Source organism: Amyelois transitella, chromosome 28 (assembly GCF_032362555.1).
Source record: "Amyelois transitella isolate CPQ chromosome 28, ilAmyTran1.1, whole genome shotgun sequence".
Taxonomy (NCBI): Eukaryota; Metazoa; Arthropoda; class Insecta; order Lepidoptera; family Pyralidae; genus Amyelois; species Amyelois transitella.
The window spans coordinates 2,133,653-2,149,603 of record NC_083531.1 but is presented as its reverse complement, the minus strand read 5'-3'; the positions used below and the strand labels follow the sequence as shown (position 1 = coordinate 2,149,603).

At 39.3% G+C, this 15,951-nt stretch overlaps 1 protein-coding gene across 3 annotated transcripts in view; it reads right to left on the bottom strand.

The window, feature by feature from the left end:
• Positions 1-13,767, bottom strand: part of LOC106138068 (la-related protein 1) — a 58,541-nt gene extending 44,774 nt beyond the window's left edge. For all 3 annotated transcript variants that reach the window (XM_060952471.1, XM_060952472.1, XM_060952473.1), the window contains exon 1: positions 12,894-13,767. In XM_060952471.1, the coding sequence (XP_060808454.1) occupies positions 12,894-13,250 (357 nt within the window). In that variant the 5' untranslated portion in view covers positions 13,251-13,767. The remainder of the gene's footprint in view (positions 1-12,893) is intronic.
• Positions 13,768-15,951: the final 2,184 nt, after the last annotated feature.

Sequence of the window (15,951 nt, the reverse complement as noted above, 5' to 3'; positions counted from 1 at the left end):
TTTGCTATCTAACTTAATCTCTAAACTTTATCTTATAGTGTGCCTTATCTGGTTATGTGCTGATTGTATGTTGTGACGAGTGGCGTAGAGATGTCGCCACAGTACTCCCCCCCAAGACCGGAGGTCTGAAGTCTTGATCTTGCTGTGCAATCTGTGCTTCAGTTGTAGCTTGCAAGTGCCAGTTGTCTTCCAGTGAGTCGGAAGTTGCTCGAAGTCCTAGTGAGTCAGGAGTGAGCCGTTGCGTTGCTCGTAGTCTGCGGTGAGTCGAGACAGTAGAGAGCGAAGTCGACTTGTTGGCGCCGGTAGAAATCGTGCAGAGCTGCCACGCTGGAGAGAAGAGCGGCCGTCGAAGAGATCCAGGCGTGGGCTGCGGTAGATGCGTCGGTCGCCGAAGTCGATGAGAGTGAGTGCGGGTGGAGACAGGACCAGGAAGCTCGGTGAGTCGGCTGCGATGGACCTGCTGCGATACCCAGTTGCTGGCTTGCTGTGAGACTGCTTGCAGAGTGAGGAGTAATGCTGAGGATTGGAGTTGATGATGATGGAGAAGGTTGCTTCCAATCACGTCGGTCAAAGGTGTCTTCTTTCCCGACTGTTTGTTCTTGGTCTTGACCTTAATGGATAATGCTGACGATTGTAATAATCTTGACCGCTGCGTCGATGACCTTGCTGAATTGCATTCAGTTCTACTCGCATATTTGCTAATTGCGCTAATATGCACGTCATTGTGTCGTCATTTGTTTTGTTTTGATTCACGACTGATACTTCTGTAATCTGTGAGTTTGCTAATATTTTGTCGGCGATCTTGCTCATTTTGTTGACGTCCATGTTTTCTGTGACAGCCAGGACCGTGGTTACGGATGGCGGTAAAAGCCTCAACCATAGGAGTTTTATGGTGTCGTCGCCGATTTTTTCCTTACTCAGCACTCGCATCTTACGTAGAAGGTGTGAAGGTTTCTTGTGCGTTGTTGCTTGATTTGCAGGGTGATTGTGCCGAGGTGTACATTTTGTTTTGACGAATTTTCTTCTTGGTCAGTTGCTTGCTGTTCGTCGGGGTCACCAATTTGCCGATGGTCCGGCAAGGAGATGTAGTGAAACACGTAATGGTTTTAAGTGTGTCTATTTTACATATATCGGTTGCTTATATACTAATAAAGGACGTGCGTTTTGCTATCTAACTTAATCTCTAAACTTTATCTTATAGTGTGCCTTATCTGGTTATGTGCTGATTGTATGTTGTGACGAGTGGCGTAGAGATGTCGCCACAAAGACTACACTATTCCGGCTACTTTACCTGAACTATTGTATTCCCAAATGTCCGTCGCCTTTGGTTCTCATAGTAAATATTCGACCGATTCGATTCGACGACGAAAAGCCAGGATTATTTCTACCTGCCGGGTTATTCAAGATTCCTTTTGGCATTAATTATTAAACTAATTTTACCTTTTCCCAAAAATATTAAATATTTAATTGTTGATAATTGAGAAGTTATATTTTTTCTCCAAACAGCATTCAATTTCCATTTCGGGTTATAGGGTCGCTCTTGTACTTAAATTTAATTAAAATTCGTTGAGTTGTTACTATACAACCGCTCTTTCCATAGCCACACAACAATCAGAGTTCCAACTTTATCAATAAAAAATCAAGATGGCCACCAGTTTTTTGCGCCCAATATTGCGCTGGTCGTTGACATGGCTCAGGTAGGTACTGGTTATGATGCATAAATCGGTGATACAATTGACGGGTGTACGGTAGGCAGAGACAAAATAGAAAGATATATTTTCAAAATTGGATACAAGGTATCACTATTTGACGTCACATCACTTAAATCTTATTATAACTACTATGTACCGCTTCCAAAGCGCATGTGTAGAAGAAGCGGCGGAACAAACTACACTGCAGCAATCTTTACTAATATTATAAAGCTGAAGAGATTGTTTGCTTGTTTGTTTATTCGAACGCGCTAATCTCAGGAACTAATGGTTCGAATTGGAAAATTATTTTTGCGTTGAATAGACCATTTATCGAGGAAAGCTTTAGGCTATATAACATCACGCTGCAACTATATGGAGCAAACAAATTCAATTATTTATCGATGAGGGCTTCAATGATGCCCAAAATAACTATTCCACGCGGACGAAGTCGCGGGCACAGAAATAGGGATTTAAAAAAAGAATGTAAAATTTCACAAAGCACCAGCCACATGTCATGATCGATGGCCCGTTATCAGCGAAGACAACATCAAGGCCGGCCTAATCAGCAGATACGTAAGTACGTGTGTCAGCATGGTTATATAATTTATAATTAAACATTATAATTTAATAGGCTCGATACTTTTTTAATTATGGCAATAATCTTTTTTTTTTTTCTAATTAGTTAAGTTGGGGTTTTCACGAATGTAGATAAGACGCACAACTTTTATCTCGTTCTCTCGCCGAATGAGAGAATAAGACATATGCGTTATCAGCCTTCGTAAAAAGCTCAGAAAAATCATATCAGAGACGTCCTGGCGACAGGTCAGGTCAAGAGTACCCAAAACCGACGTGCTTTCATTAAGTGGGTTTTGGATGTGGATGAAGCGAAACAAGTGAACAAAAATCGGGGTAGGTTTAACCCTATAGGGAAAGAGTGACTTTATGTATTTGAAAAGCCCCATTTGGCAGACGCACTTGCTGGATGGTGTGATAACGAAAGTGAGGGAGACTGGAACAGGTTAGACTTTCGTCTAAGTAGAATAGTTTATTAGCCGTATCTGTTCATTTGATCTTCGCAGGAAGAGAAGCAGATGATGAAGAGTAAACATTTTTGAAGAACTATGGGGAAGTTCTTCAAAAAACGTTTACGTTAGTTATCTGACAGTTCCTATCACGCGTTTAAGTCAAACTTAATATTCAGAAAATCAGAAAAACAGCAACAAGCGTAATTGTAGATCAGGCTGTACAAATATTTGGCTGATACAGCCTTGTCTGAAAGAAATAATGTAAAAACTTGATAATAATTTGTGAAGTTTCTGGCTGACGATGTTTGGTCAAGTGGCTAACTTTTGACTTGCCCAGTGATAACTATAGCCAATATGGAAATAATTATGAGAACAATTGTTAAACCTGTGTTTGAAAACTTGGAAGTGGAAAGCCCAGACAAATCGGGGGTCTGCAAAAACGTAAAGTTGGAAAGTACTTCGGGCTCAAGAGATAGCTGTGCCACTTCACAAAGTCATCCAGGTATCTCGTGAACCGTGTGTACTAACAACTGATTTAGAGGTTATATCAAAAGATTATTAAATTATGTTTGTAGGGATTTCGGGAAGAACTTGGCTTCCGCAAGAAGGCAGAGTATGCCTTCGCGAAATATCAGACGCTCGAGGCAAGAGATAAAGACGAGATTATACTTATGTATGTAACTTAACCGTGGAAGTACGTATTCTTTGTACCATCAAACAGGTAAAATGAAAAGAAAGAAGTCCAGTTCTGGCTCGGGTCCAAATCGTTCCGGCCGCGTGTCGCCGAGTCGGCATCTATTTTTGTATGGTTAAAGCTTCTTGTTTTGGGTTATTTTGATTTCTATCATCGTGCCGCCGAACGTGGCCTATGCCGTAAATAAACACGTCCAAGTGTGTGTCCAAAACGATGGGAAAAGAAGTAAAGACAGTTTTAAGTCAGCATCCCACTAGGTTCTAGCGCGTACCATGTTCTGGCTGGCATCGGTACCTATTACCCTCATTATCATCATCAAAATCCCTCATTATCATCATCAAAATCATGAGGTGTCAAAACAACTGACTCAAGTTAGGTCATGGTGACACATCCAGTAAATGTGCAAGTCACCTTGCGATGTTAAATGTAACCGTAAGTTAAGGGTTACTTTATCAGTTTGGCGTCAGTTCTGTTCATCAGTTTGTTCAGAATTCTGGGAGAATTATCGTCTAACCGCTTGACTGACGGACTGATGGTCCAGAATGACGAAAGTCAAATATTTTTTATCATTCTGTTCTGAATGACTGTAGACTGATGCCAGACGTTAGACAATAATTCTCCCATCATTCTGAGGAAAATGATGAACCGAACTGATGCCAAACCGATAGTGTAACCCTTGTCTAACGTAACTTTTATGAGTCCGCTATCAGTCTTACGACTGAGAGCAGACTGATTAAATCTAAGCCGGACCGAACTGATGGACTGAACTGACGCCAAACTGAAAGTAATAACCTGTGTCTAAGAGTATTTAAAAGTAAAAACGTAACTCATACATAACAAAACGAAACATTTAATTAAACAAGAAAGTTCAAAATGGAGTGAAATGCAATCTTTAAACAGTAACTTGGCACATCTCCAACATGAATCTGCATTATCAAACGCTATGTGGATTGTTGGATTCTGATGCAATTGCATGAGGTCGCTGGAAAAGGTCACAGGTTCAAATCTACTATAGACAAAGTAACAGTATCTACTACGTACGAATACTCATTGATGTCGAAAAGGCGACTAAGGGATATGCTTATAAACTGGGGATTCTTCTTTTAGGCGATGGGCTAGCTGTCACTATTTGAATCTCAATTCTATAATTTAGCCAAACAGCTGAACTCTCAACACTGTTGTCTCTGCCTACCCCGCATGAGATATAGACGTGATGATATGTATGCATTAATTGATCAAAATGCACACACCCCCACAATGATTGTGATGTGATAATCTGTCACATTACATCATATGAATGAAGTTTGGCATGCGTAACCCGACGTCATACGGTCAGGGCTGACAGCAGGCTAAAATTAGTGGTAAGTCGTTAAAAGCGAATATTTTAGTAAAGCATGGACGGAACAGGTGAGTAGGTAAACAGTCTCTCTCTGTCTGTCTTTGCGACAGTTGCCCGTGACTTCGTCCGCAATAAAACGATTAAATAACCGACCCCCTGTATTGCTACCTCACATAGTGTAGAAAACACATCTGAAAACCACATTTAAGTCGGACCAATAGTTTTCGAGTGATGCGAGTAAAAACATACAGATCAACAAAATCTTTCAGACATCGGCCAGTCACACAGCAAAATGACTATATGTGTATATAACCTTAACTGCCTTTTGCCTAGATATACTTCATATTTTCAGGGGCAGGTTAACATAATGCGAACTTATTAAACAGAATTTTGAAACTTAAATAAAGAAACAAAGAAAAGAAAAATTGCGTATAACTACAAACAAAACAAAATCTTTTGTGGTAGCTATATTTCGCTTTATGACCTTGGGAATATTTGTGTTAACTGATCAGTTTCAGTTGAACACTCATTATTCGTCATATAGAAATCACGTGTGACGAATTAGTTTTATTTTGAAGACATCTGGGAAGAATTAAAAAGAAAAAAAAAACTAAACAACGAGATTACAAAAGTCAATTACTCCAAAACAACTGAACGAAACCGCCGCTTCGTTACATAGTTGTAGGCAACCATCTTTATTTGTACTTAATTTTTTATTATATGTATATAAATAGAACAAATCAAGGACGCCCTGGCAAAAGTTCAGGTGAAATATATCCAAAACCGCCGAGCTTGCATGAAGAGAGTTATGAATGTGGATGAAGTCTCTGCCTACCCCTCCGGGAAAAAGGCGTTATTTTATGTAAAGGCAAAGCCAGCTGGCAAAGATATGCATATGTATGCCATAGCAACAGTTGCCATTAACTTGTTTGTTGAGAAAAATTATCAGATTTTTATTGTTAAATATTTTGCTTTGATTTCCAAAAAAATAGTGCTTTTCATTTGATTACTTCTCACTAAAGAAGACAAGGAAAACAAAGGAAAGATTGGTTATATTCTCCTCTAAAAGAGAGAAGAATATAACCTTTTTTTCTTTCTCTTTCCCTTTTTTCCTTCCTACAATAGTAAATCACGTGATATAAGTAATAATTAGTGAAATTCAGTGTGTAGCTTGTAAATCCACGGCATTTTTGGCGGTCATCCAGAACAGCAAGATTGAATAACTCGAAATGTAATCAACGTAGTAACATGATGATTGTGAAGAGAAACAATGGGAAATGATTTTCAGACAATTAAACAAATCAGTACAATTGTTGATAATTCTATAGATTAACTGCATTCTGAACTAGGTCCTTTTAAGATAAGAAATAAATCTGACGAAATATTCGTATTGAAATAACTAGTTCTGCATTCATTCATGTTTTTTTTTAATGTAGACAAAGTGCATTCGTCTATGATTTAGACTTAAGAGATCTATATTTGTATATTGACGTTCGATGAAAATGCTACAGTGTAGTTAACTAATATTTTTTTTAAATGGAAAAAAGTAAACGCCCGTATGTTATTTGTGGAGTTAACTGCATAGGTACCAAAACAATAGTGTTTGATACCATAAATCAGTGGGATGTAGTATTTAAAGTTGCCGGCATTCTGAGAAGGTTGTGGAAGCCTCGAAGATCTTGGCCAGCGATCATAATAACAAAAGTGCAAGTCCAATGCACAAATGAAAAAAGAACAGTACCACTCGCATCTCTTTCCCGTGGATGTCGTTTAAGGGACTACTAAGGGATAGGCTTACAAACTTGGGATTCTTTTTTTAGGCGATGGGCTAGCAACCTGTCACTATTCGAATCTCAATTCTATCATTAAGCCGAATAGCTGAACGTGGCCATTCAGTCTTTTCAAGACCGTTGGCTCTGCCTACCCCGCAAGGGATATAGACGTGACCATATGTATGTATGTAATGCAAGTCCAAATCTATCCGAATAACTACGAGATACTGTACAGCTTCAACCTTCCAAAATCAAGGGGGTCACCTTTCTGCAAGCAATTTCGTACGAAAACCCTCTAAAAATTGTGCGAACTCATTACGATTCTCGGAGAGCCCACACGTCACGGTGGAGCCGTTGACATTGTGACGTCACCACTTGGCCACCGTCCAGAATATAAATCATCAGAGGGTTTGACCATCGAGCTTTAAGACAACAACAGCAATTAGTCTCTAGATACAAGCACGAGTACGTTTTTTGAAAAAAATATATATTGCTTTGTCATTTGTGCCGTGTGGTTCCCGACACTTGGAAATAGAATAGAAGAGATTTATTTTCAAAATTGAATACAAGGTATCTTATAAATTACTTTGTCATTTATGCCGTGTGGTTCCCGACACTTGGAAATAGAATAGAAGATTTATTTTCGAAATTGGATACAAGGTATCGATTATTACCGTCACATCACTTAAATCTAATTATAACTACTACCGCTTCCAAAGCACATGTGAAGAAGAAGCGGCGGAACAAACTACACTGCAGCATTTTCATCGGACGTCAATATACAAATATAGATCTCTTAAATCTAAATCGTGGACGAATTAAATATAAGAGATACTTAGACGGGAATTTTTGAAATTCCTACAAGCACAGAATTTCGGAAACGACCGTATGGACCTAAGTGATATACATACATATGGTCACGTCTATATCCCTTGCGGGGTAGACAGAGCCAACACTCTTGAATAGACTGAATGGCCACGTTCAGCTATTTGGCTTAATGATAGAATTGAGATTCAAATAGTGACAGGTTGCTAGCCCATCGCCTAAAAAGGAATCACAAGTTTGTACGCCTATCCCTTAGTCGCCTTTTACGACATCCATGGGAAAGAGATAAAGTGGTCCTATTCTTTTTTGTATTGGTGCCGGGAACCACACGGCACCAGGTAGAACCTGGTACATTATACATACATATTTAGTTTTTGTAGTACCTACATACAGCTCTTATCATAACTGCATATCTAATTTTGTAATAACTTGCTCTTATTCTGTCAAACCTGAGTACCTTTCACTTGCTGGACAGTGTTTAAAGTTTCTGTTTATTATTACCTATGTTATTACGCAAATCCTATCGGGAAAGATCGATTATTATATTTTGAGTGCATCCGGACTGAGTTTATCTTAACAGTTGGTTAAGTTATGTATGTTTTTTTGTTACTTCGTCACGCTTTACATAATTATAACTTAAATGTATCGTTGATTTTTTTGATTTTGTTGACATATGGTTTCAGGCACCAATAAAAAAAGGATAGGACCACTCCGTCTCTTTCCCGTGGATGTCGTAAAAGGCGACTAAGGGATAGGCTTATAAACTTAGGATTCTTTTTTTAGGCGATGGGCTAGCAACCTGCCACTATTTGAATCTCAATTCTATCATTAAGCCTAACAGCTGAACGTGGCCTATAAGTCTTTCAAGACTGCCGGCTCTGTCTACCCCGCAAGGGATATAGACGTGATTATATGAATGAATGAATGTATGCTTGAAATTTAGCAAAATTGGAAGATTTCTTATAACGACATTAAATGTTGATTGCTTTTAATGCAACTATGGAAAATATGTGCCTCCCTGGTGCGCAGGATCTGGGAGAGCGGGAACATCATCCTGCGCATGATCGGGGGGATACACAATAATATTAAGCAAAAAATTATATAATTACTAACATTATATTACTTAGGTAAGTGTAATCAATCACATACTGTGAGTCATAGTAACTTGAATAAATATTTCATTCATTCATTTGATTGCTTTTAATCCTGAAAACAGAACAGTTCCCGTGTGATTTACGCATAAGGAACTTAATGTTTTTTTTTATCTAATTTATACGTGAGCGAAGCTCCGGGCAATAGCTAGTCTAGGTAACTAAACAATTAGTCAAACCTAAATCATTTTCAAATTGACAAAACAGCTGTTTCTCAATATCTTCGTATCTAAAAATTAATTGTCGCACACGATATTGAAACCCACAGACAATATCGACTGTTATCGTCGCAGTGATAAGAACTAACCTTAAAACTGGCACATGGTTGCGAACGTAGGACCATGTGGCGAGCGAGACAGATGGTGGGGACTGTGCTGGGGTGCAAGAGGGATAGGTGGTGTCATTCGAATTAAATTTCATTGAATCCTAAGTATAATTATAAATGCAAAAGTTTTGCAATACTTTATAATTTCGTTGAAATTTATCTACTAACTAAACCAATCGTTTTGTTATTTCTTAGTGAGACAAAGTTTAAAGACATATTACCCCGGAAGTCATAGAAATAATATTCCCGTGAAATTTCAGATTCTTTGTTCACAAATACGAACAAAACCGAGGGCAAAAAATTAAGTGAAATAATTCTATTTGAAACTAACAAAGGTTTACAATCAGTTTCTGGAAACTCCGTTTAGGTAAAATACCTGTGTAAGGAATATGAGAGCGTCCGTGGTCGAATCGGTAAGATGCCCGGTGAAAATGCGTGATGCGCAGAAAGGCACAGGTTCGAATCCCACCTCGGCCATGTACCAATGACTATACATAAATACATACATATGGTCACGTCTATATCCCTTGCGGGGTAAACAGAGCCAACAGTCTGGAAAAGACTAAATGGCCCGTTCAACTATTTGGCTTAATGATAGAATTGAGATTCGAATAGTGACAGGTTGCTAGCCTATCGCTTAAGAAAGAATCCCAAGTTTGTGAGCCTATACCTTAGTCGCCTTTTACGACATCCATGGGAAAGAAATGGAGTGGTTCCATTATTAAAATAAAAAATAAATAAATAAATATTTTTTGTATTGGTGCCGAGAACCACACGGTACCAATGACTATGTTCGAGGTTATGTAGATTAGTTTGAATACTAACTGCTCTTCGGTGAGTGAAAACATCGCGAGGAAACCTGCACATTTGGGCAACTGGATGTGTGTAACCATGATCTGATACGGGTAAGGGTCTACCTGCAAAGGTTGCAGAGGTCAAATGGGAGTCGCTTCGTGTTAAAACCTGACTCACCCAATCCAGGATCCGTGGTCAAAGGCATACCGCGGATGCAGCCTGGACTAAAGCCAGGAGGAAGAAGAGGAGACCTGTGTTAGGAATATCCATTCTTCCTTGTTTAACATTAATTAAGTCTGTAATAGAAACAGCACAGCTGAACGTGGCCTTAGCCTGGCCAATAAGAGGAAGGATGACTTCCCAGAAATGACAAGTAGGGTTGTCGAAACCAATCCCGTCCCGTCCCGTGTGACCTTGTTAACAGAGAGAGATAGAGAGCCAGCTTGGAGCAAAATGTATGTACCCAACGTTGGAAGTTGGAAATGCCAAAACGAACACCCAAATCTTGGTCGTCCTGGTGAAGGGTCAGGTCAAGAGTATCCTGAGCAGACTAGTTTGCTTATTTTTAGGGTTCCGTACCTAAAAGATAAAAACGGGACCCTATTACTAAGTCTCCGCTGTCTGTCCATCCGTCCGTCTGTCACTAGACTGTATCTCATAAACCGAAATAGCTGGAATGCTAATATTTTACACTAACTGCTCCCACGCCTATTGCCTATCGTGACAGGCTAGCTGCAGTAAAGTGAACCTCATAGAATTAACACCAAAAGCAATCCAAATGCCTATACATTTGACCGTTGAAGAAAAAGTACTGGCTTCCTTTTTTTTTCCTTTCTATATTATTGCTTTCACCTGACTTTCGGTGATTCTGCCAATGTCATGGTTTGAAGAGACCCACAAAGTTATGAATTTGATTGATGGAAATTGTGTAACTTCAAGCAACAAGGCTGCTCTGTCAAAAGCATACGAAGAAGAACCTCGACTCTCGTAAAGATGAGAACTTCTTGAGAGATACAACAAGAACTGTCACATTGTTGGTCAACGTAGCGCAGTGGTAATTTATTGCCTCTGAGTCAGTCCCAAACTAGATTCCTGCTTGGGTGAGAGTAGAGTGGTCATTGTATTATACAAGAGATAGCTACTCTTGGCCTTTGAGTCTTGTTACTATTCACTCTGTACACTCCGTAAGGGATAAAAACGAGATGTGCATGTCGACTTTTCCTTGTGTCAAGCTCGTGACTCCTTTACGCGGACTTTCCCGCCATAAAGCGCAATAATAAGGAAACGAAGACCACATAAATCATTGCATGTGTACAAATAATGTACCTATTCCATGACATGTGCTATAATCATAAGAATAAATGAATTCTGGCTACTGTTCAGCTGAATCTTCCATGCCGGTCCATACCAACTGGTCCACACACCAGCTGTTTTATGTTCAACTGAACTGAAGCTGAACGTGGTCTTTGAGTTCTATATGGTGCCGCGTGCGTCCGTGCACTTTAGAAATGGAGCCACTCCATCTCTTTCTTAAGGATGTCCTTAAAGACCACTAAAGGAATAGTGCAGCTGTTGCCATGATTTAATATGGGTTCCCCTGCAAGGGTAAGGGAGGCGCTCGGCGTAAACACCTGGCTTACCCAAACCAAGGAATATGGACGTGATATATGAATGAATATGTAGGTATTAATGCCAAAAAAAGTTATTATTCATGAAACGGGAACTTCTGTGAGTCATCAGGAACTTCTGTGAGTCATAGCTATGACAAAGTAGGAAAGAGATCATTTCCAATGGGAGTCCTTCATGTAAAATCCTGACTCACCGTTTGACATAGTCAAAGGTTCCTCTCCAGAGTGGTGAGGATGAAATTGGGGTTAAAGACACGAAGAAGAACAACTGCAGTAAACCTTTTCTGGACTTCTGTTGTAGCCATTTTGATTGCCGATGTCAGAGACAGTCTCTCTGTATAAAAACCTTATTCTCATCAAAAAGTCTAAGTATGCAGACCTATTCAGATTATTTAAAATCTTTCCGCACATCAGGGTAATGCCCAGGATGTGGCCGGACATTGATACATATACAGTTGTTATGGATTGACTCTGCAACTCCTTAACCAGTACACACACAAAATGTGTATCATTTAATCCATAGATAATGTATGCAGTAGGCTTTGGACTAACTATGGTTAGTATAAAAAAAAATCACCACATCACTAGTGGAACTGGCATCTTGGTAAGTGCATGAAAATAAATAATTCCTTTTGTTTCTACTTTAGGAGTAGGTGACGGAATACTCTGATGATGAATAATAATTATTATTTATTATAATATTTATTATAATAAATAATGGAAGAATGCAGAGATTTTGGCAAGTGGAAAGATGTAGTCTCTACCTACGTGAAATAGTTATGATTTTACTATGTATGATGGATAGGAAGTATTGAAACTTCATTTATAATAATATCCAAATAGCATAGAAGTCAGAATTGTTATTCATTACAGCTCAGGACGTGCTCTGTATCAGGACCATAACAGTAAATTTTATTAGTAATCGTGAGGACACAAAGCAAAATGTAAAAAAAATTCTAGGTATCGTAATCTTCTAAAATTAAAAAACATCATGTTGACCAAAATGTCTTGCCTATTCCACTGAAATAATAACATGTAAAGTAAGTGGAAATTGTATTGTTTATAAGGGTCCGTGCAGAGTGCTGCCGATTTTGTCCGACGTAGGTCTGACCAACTCGGACAAACTGGATTAAACATGTGTAATTAAACAGCACGACGGGACAAACCAACGACTGGTGGTCCTGTTGATCTAGTGAATCCGAGTTGGTCAGAATAGAACTAGGTAGGCAGTTATGGACACAATAAACCATTGAATATTGATATAAGTAAGATATTGCCCATCTGGTCATGAAAATTTGTAAATCTGAAAGGTTGAAGAATTAAATGTTGAGCTATTTGCTTAAATCATATCACACAAATAAAATAAGAACCTCCAGATTCAATTAACATTAAGACAAAGGAATTTCTGACACTCTACTATAACAGCATGTTGTAACTATGACATAATATTGAGAATTACATAGTTTAGCACGGTATATTCTTCAAGGTCACACAATCAAGGTTTAGGAAGCAATGAACAAAATTTAATATATAAATCCGCAATTCCTCATTCGCAGTTTATAATCACATCATAACTATTACTCAAAATTTTGCAATGACTTAATCTGACAGACATTTGTTTACATTATCGAGTGAATGTGTCACTCACCTGCCAAGGATTGACCTTCGGAATTGGTGCTTCCACAAACTTCTTGGGTTGTGCTTCTGCAGCCGCTGCCTGCTGCTCTGCTGTCGGTTGGGGCTCAGTGTGCGGCTGCGGCGTCTTGTGTGGCCGCGGGGGCGCTCTTCGCTCACGCTCCCGCCGCCCCTTGGCGGGCCTTCTCCCGTGGGAGATCACCGGCACGAAGCCCTCCTCCTCTTCTTCATCGTGCCGAGGGGCCGCATCAGCGACCTCCTCGGCACTCTCTATGTTCTCTATGTTTTCCTTATTGCTATCACCTCCTCTAAAGTTCAGCACTGATGCGTACGAGGGTCCAGCACCCTCGGACGACACGCGAGCGGCCATGCCGTCGCCTCCTCGTTATATAAGCGGGGCGCGCGCTCCGCGCCGGCCGACGATCACGAGCGCGCTGCCATGCTCCTCAACACGGCATGGTGCCGTCCTAACCCAACAATCTAGAACGAATTGCACCACACTCGCGACGCGACCCAGTCGAGCGAAGGTCGAACGAACGGGGAGCGACTTTGCGACTGAGGAATAATACGTAACCACTGACGAACGGAAAATATGCGCACACAACTCAGGGCACACCGGACTGACCCTGGTCTGGACTGTATTTACATCGAAAAAATCCACTTCCGCCGCCCAATTCCAACTTTTCAGGCACACTGGACGTTCCGTAAACACTCTATTTATCGATTCCGTATGTAATTCACTTCAAAACTGGCTTCTTAAAACAGAAAATCACTGAAGAACCATATTTTGTTCACAATTCTCACATGTGGTCGGACGCCCAAAAAGGGATTTTTCCGCAACACACACGGATCTTGCAGAAGGCTGTGACTTCTAATTTTACACGCGGACATTTTGCCACTAGAGGGCGCTGAAACATCATTGACATTGAAAGCGTTCAAATTAATGGAAGATTTAACAAGCAATATTTATTTAAATAAGTAAGTTAAGAGTTAAATAAATATTTATAAATATAAAACAACAGTCATTATATCAGAATACGCTTGCATAAAGTTTTTAGAATGATTTAAAACGAAAATGAAATTGAAAATAATTTTGTGACACATGAATGAAACCATAATATGAATCACATTTTTTTATTTTCTTTCTCAGTTTACAAATCTCGTTAAACGCAAAAAAAATTTATCGTTTCGAATTCTTAGTGTTTGTATAAAAGTTATTTTATTGTAATATTTATTGAATTGTTATTATCATAGTTAGAATTAAATATGCAAACTAGCATTTCTTTTTGTTTCATTATCATGGGTTCAAATTGTCTATGGTAATTCATTCGGACTTTGGACATCGAAAATAGCAGTTCAGGCAGAACCAAAACCTAATCAAAGGTTTTACAGATCTCAATCTTGATGATCCTTAATTGAACTCCGAGAATCACCTGTTGTTGGATCATTGTATCATGATTCGAAACATCTGACGTAAACTAACTGTACGTTAGGTGCGCGATTAATACCTTGGTAACGTGCCCAGTTAAAATGTGTGATCTGCTTTATGCAGATCACACATTTTAACTGGGCACAGATTCGAATCCTACCTCGGCCATATTATTATGACTATTTCGAAGTTTATGTACATTAGTTTGAATACTAACCGATGCTCTCACGGTGAGGGAAAACATCGTGAGAAAACCTACACATTGAGGCAACTGGATGTGTAACCATGATCGATCCACCACATTCAGGATCCATAGTCAAAGGCATACCCCGGGATTTTCTCTAGAGTTATGAGGATGCAATCGGGACTAAAGTCAGGAGAAAGAAGTAATTTACCACTGCGTCACAGAAGCATATTGCAAGAGCTCTGGATGTTTCTCTTAAAAAGCTACTAATATTTAGTACCTTGAGATATGTACCTTCTGCAAATATTTACAACTTCGTTCCTGACTGCTGAATTCGATTTTTTTTCCAAAATATCGATATGGGGGATTTATATAAGACCAACAAATGCCAAATATATGATTTTTAGAATTTGTCTGTAGATATGTTTGTACTCACAAAAAGCCAAGACTATTGCTCCGAGTTAAATCCGGTTTTTTGTATTTATTAGGCTTGGTCCAAACAAAAACAACTCTCCCACATCTCTAAGGCGCAATCGAAGGGGTTAGCTCTTTTAGTGAACTTCTACGTTAAACGTAGTCGTGGACAATATCCAGTACTTACATAGAATTCAGAGATGGTAAAATTGTATAATCCTGAACTTGCTGCCCTGCGAGTTTCTCAGATTATTAACCACGCATTTCGAAATCACAACATTATTGTTACTGAATGTTTTAAGTTAGTACCTAAGTAGTTTATATAATTAAACATCATTCTGAGTCGTAGAGCAGACATTTATTTTCATCGTATCGTAACATTCTCAGGATTTGTGGGACAGTAACTGCCTAAAAATGATCTACAATTTCGACAGTAATGAGAAACATCCTTACAGGAACGCATGATATAAGGTAAAGGCACGCAGATCCAACAACACATAATGCACAACACAATCGCACAGAGATGTGTACATAGAGTAATTTTACTGGTCACTTGAGTCATACCAGTGAATCCACAGTCTGGACAAACTACTAACATTGGAGCGAAACCAAAGTTATACACACGTGTTGGCGGAGGAGGCACATTATCCAAATAAATATCAAATGAAGCTGTGTAAGTAGGTGGAGGAGTATGCTGTACAAATGATGGTGAAGGTATGAATGTTCCAAACATTCTAGGGCGCCTTCGTACTGCCATTTGCCTTAAAACGAAAGAATACGATGGTGGAGCACTACCTAAAGAACTTGGTGTGGTTAATTCTGGAGATACAGACCGGTTTGAAACCATTACAGCTCGGCTTAGTGATGAATCAGGCGGTTTGCTTAATCTGTTTACTGCAAAACTTATTGCACTTTCATTCAATTTTGAAAGAGCTTGGAGAAACAGAGACTGCGGTTGGTTTGGGAGGATATTAATTGACATGGGTGAGGGTAAATTTGATGAAATTTGAAGTTGAGTGGCTGTTGAATGTACAAACATTGAAG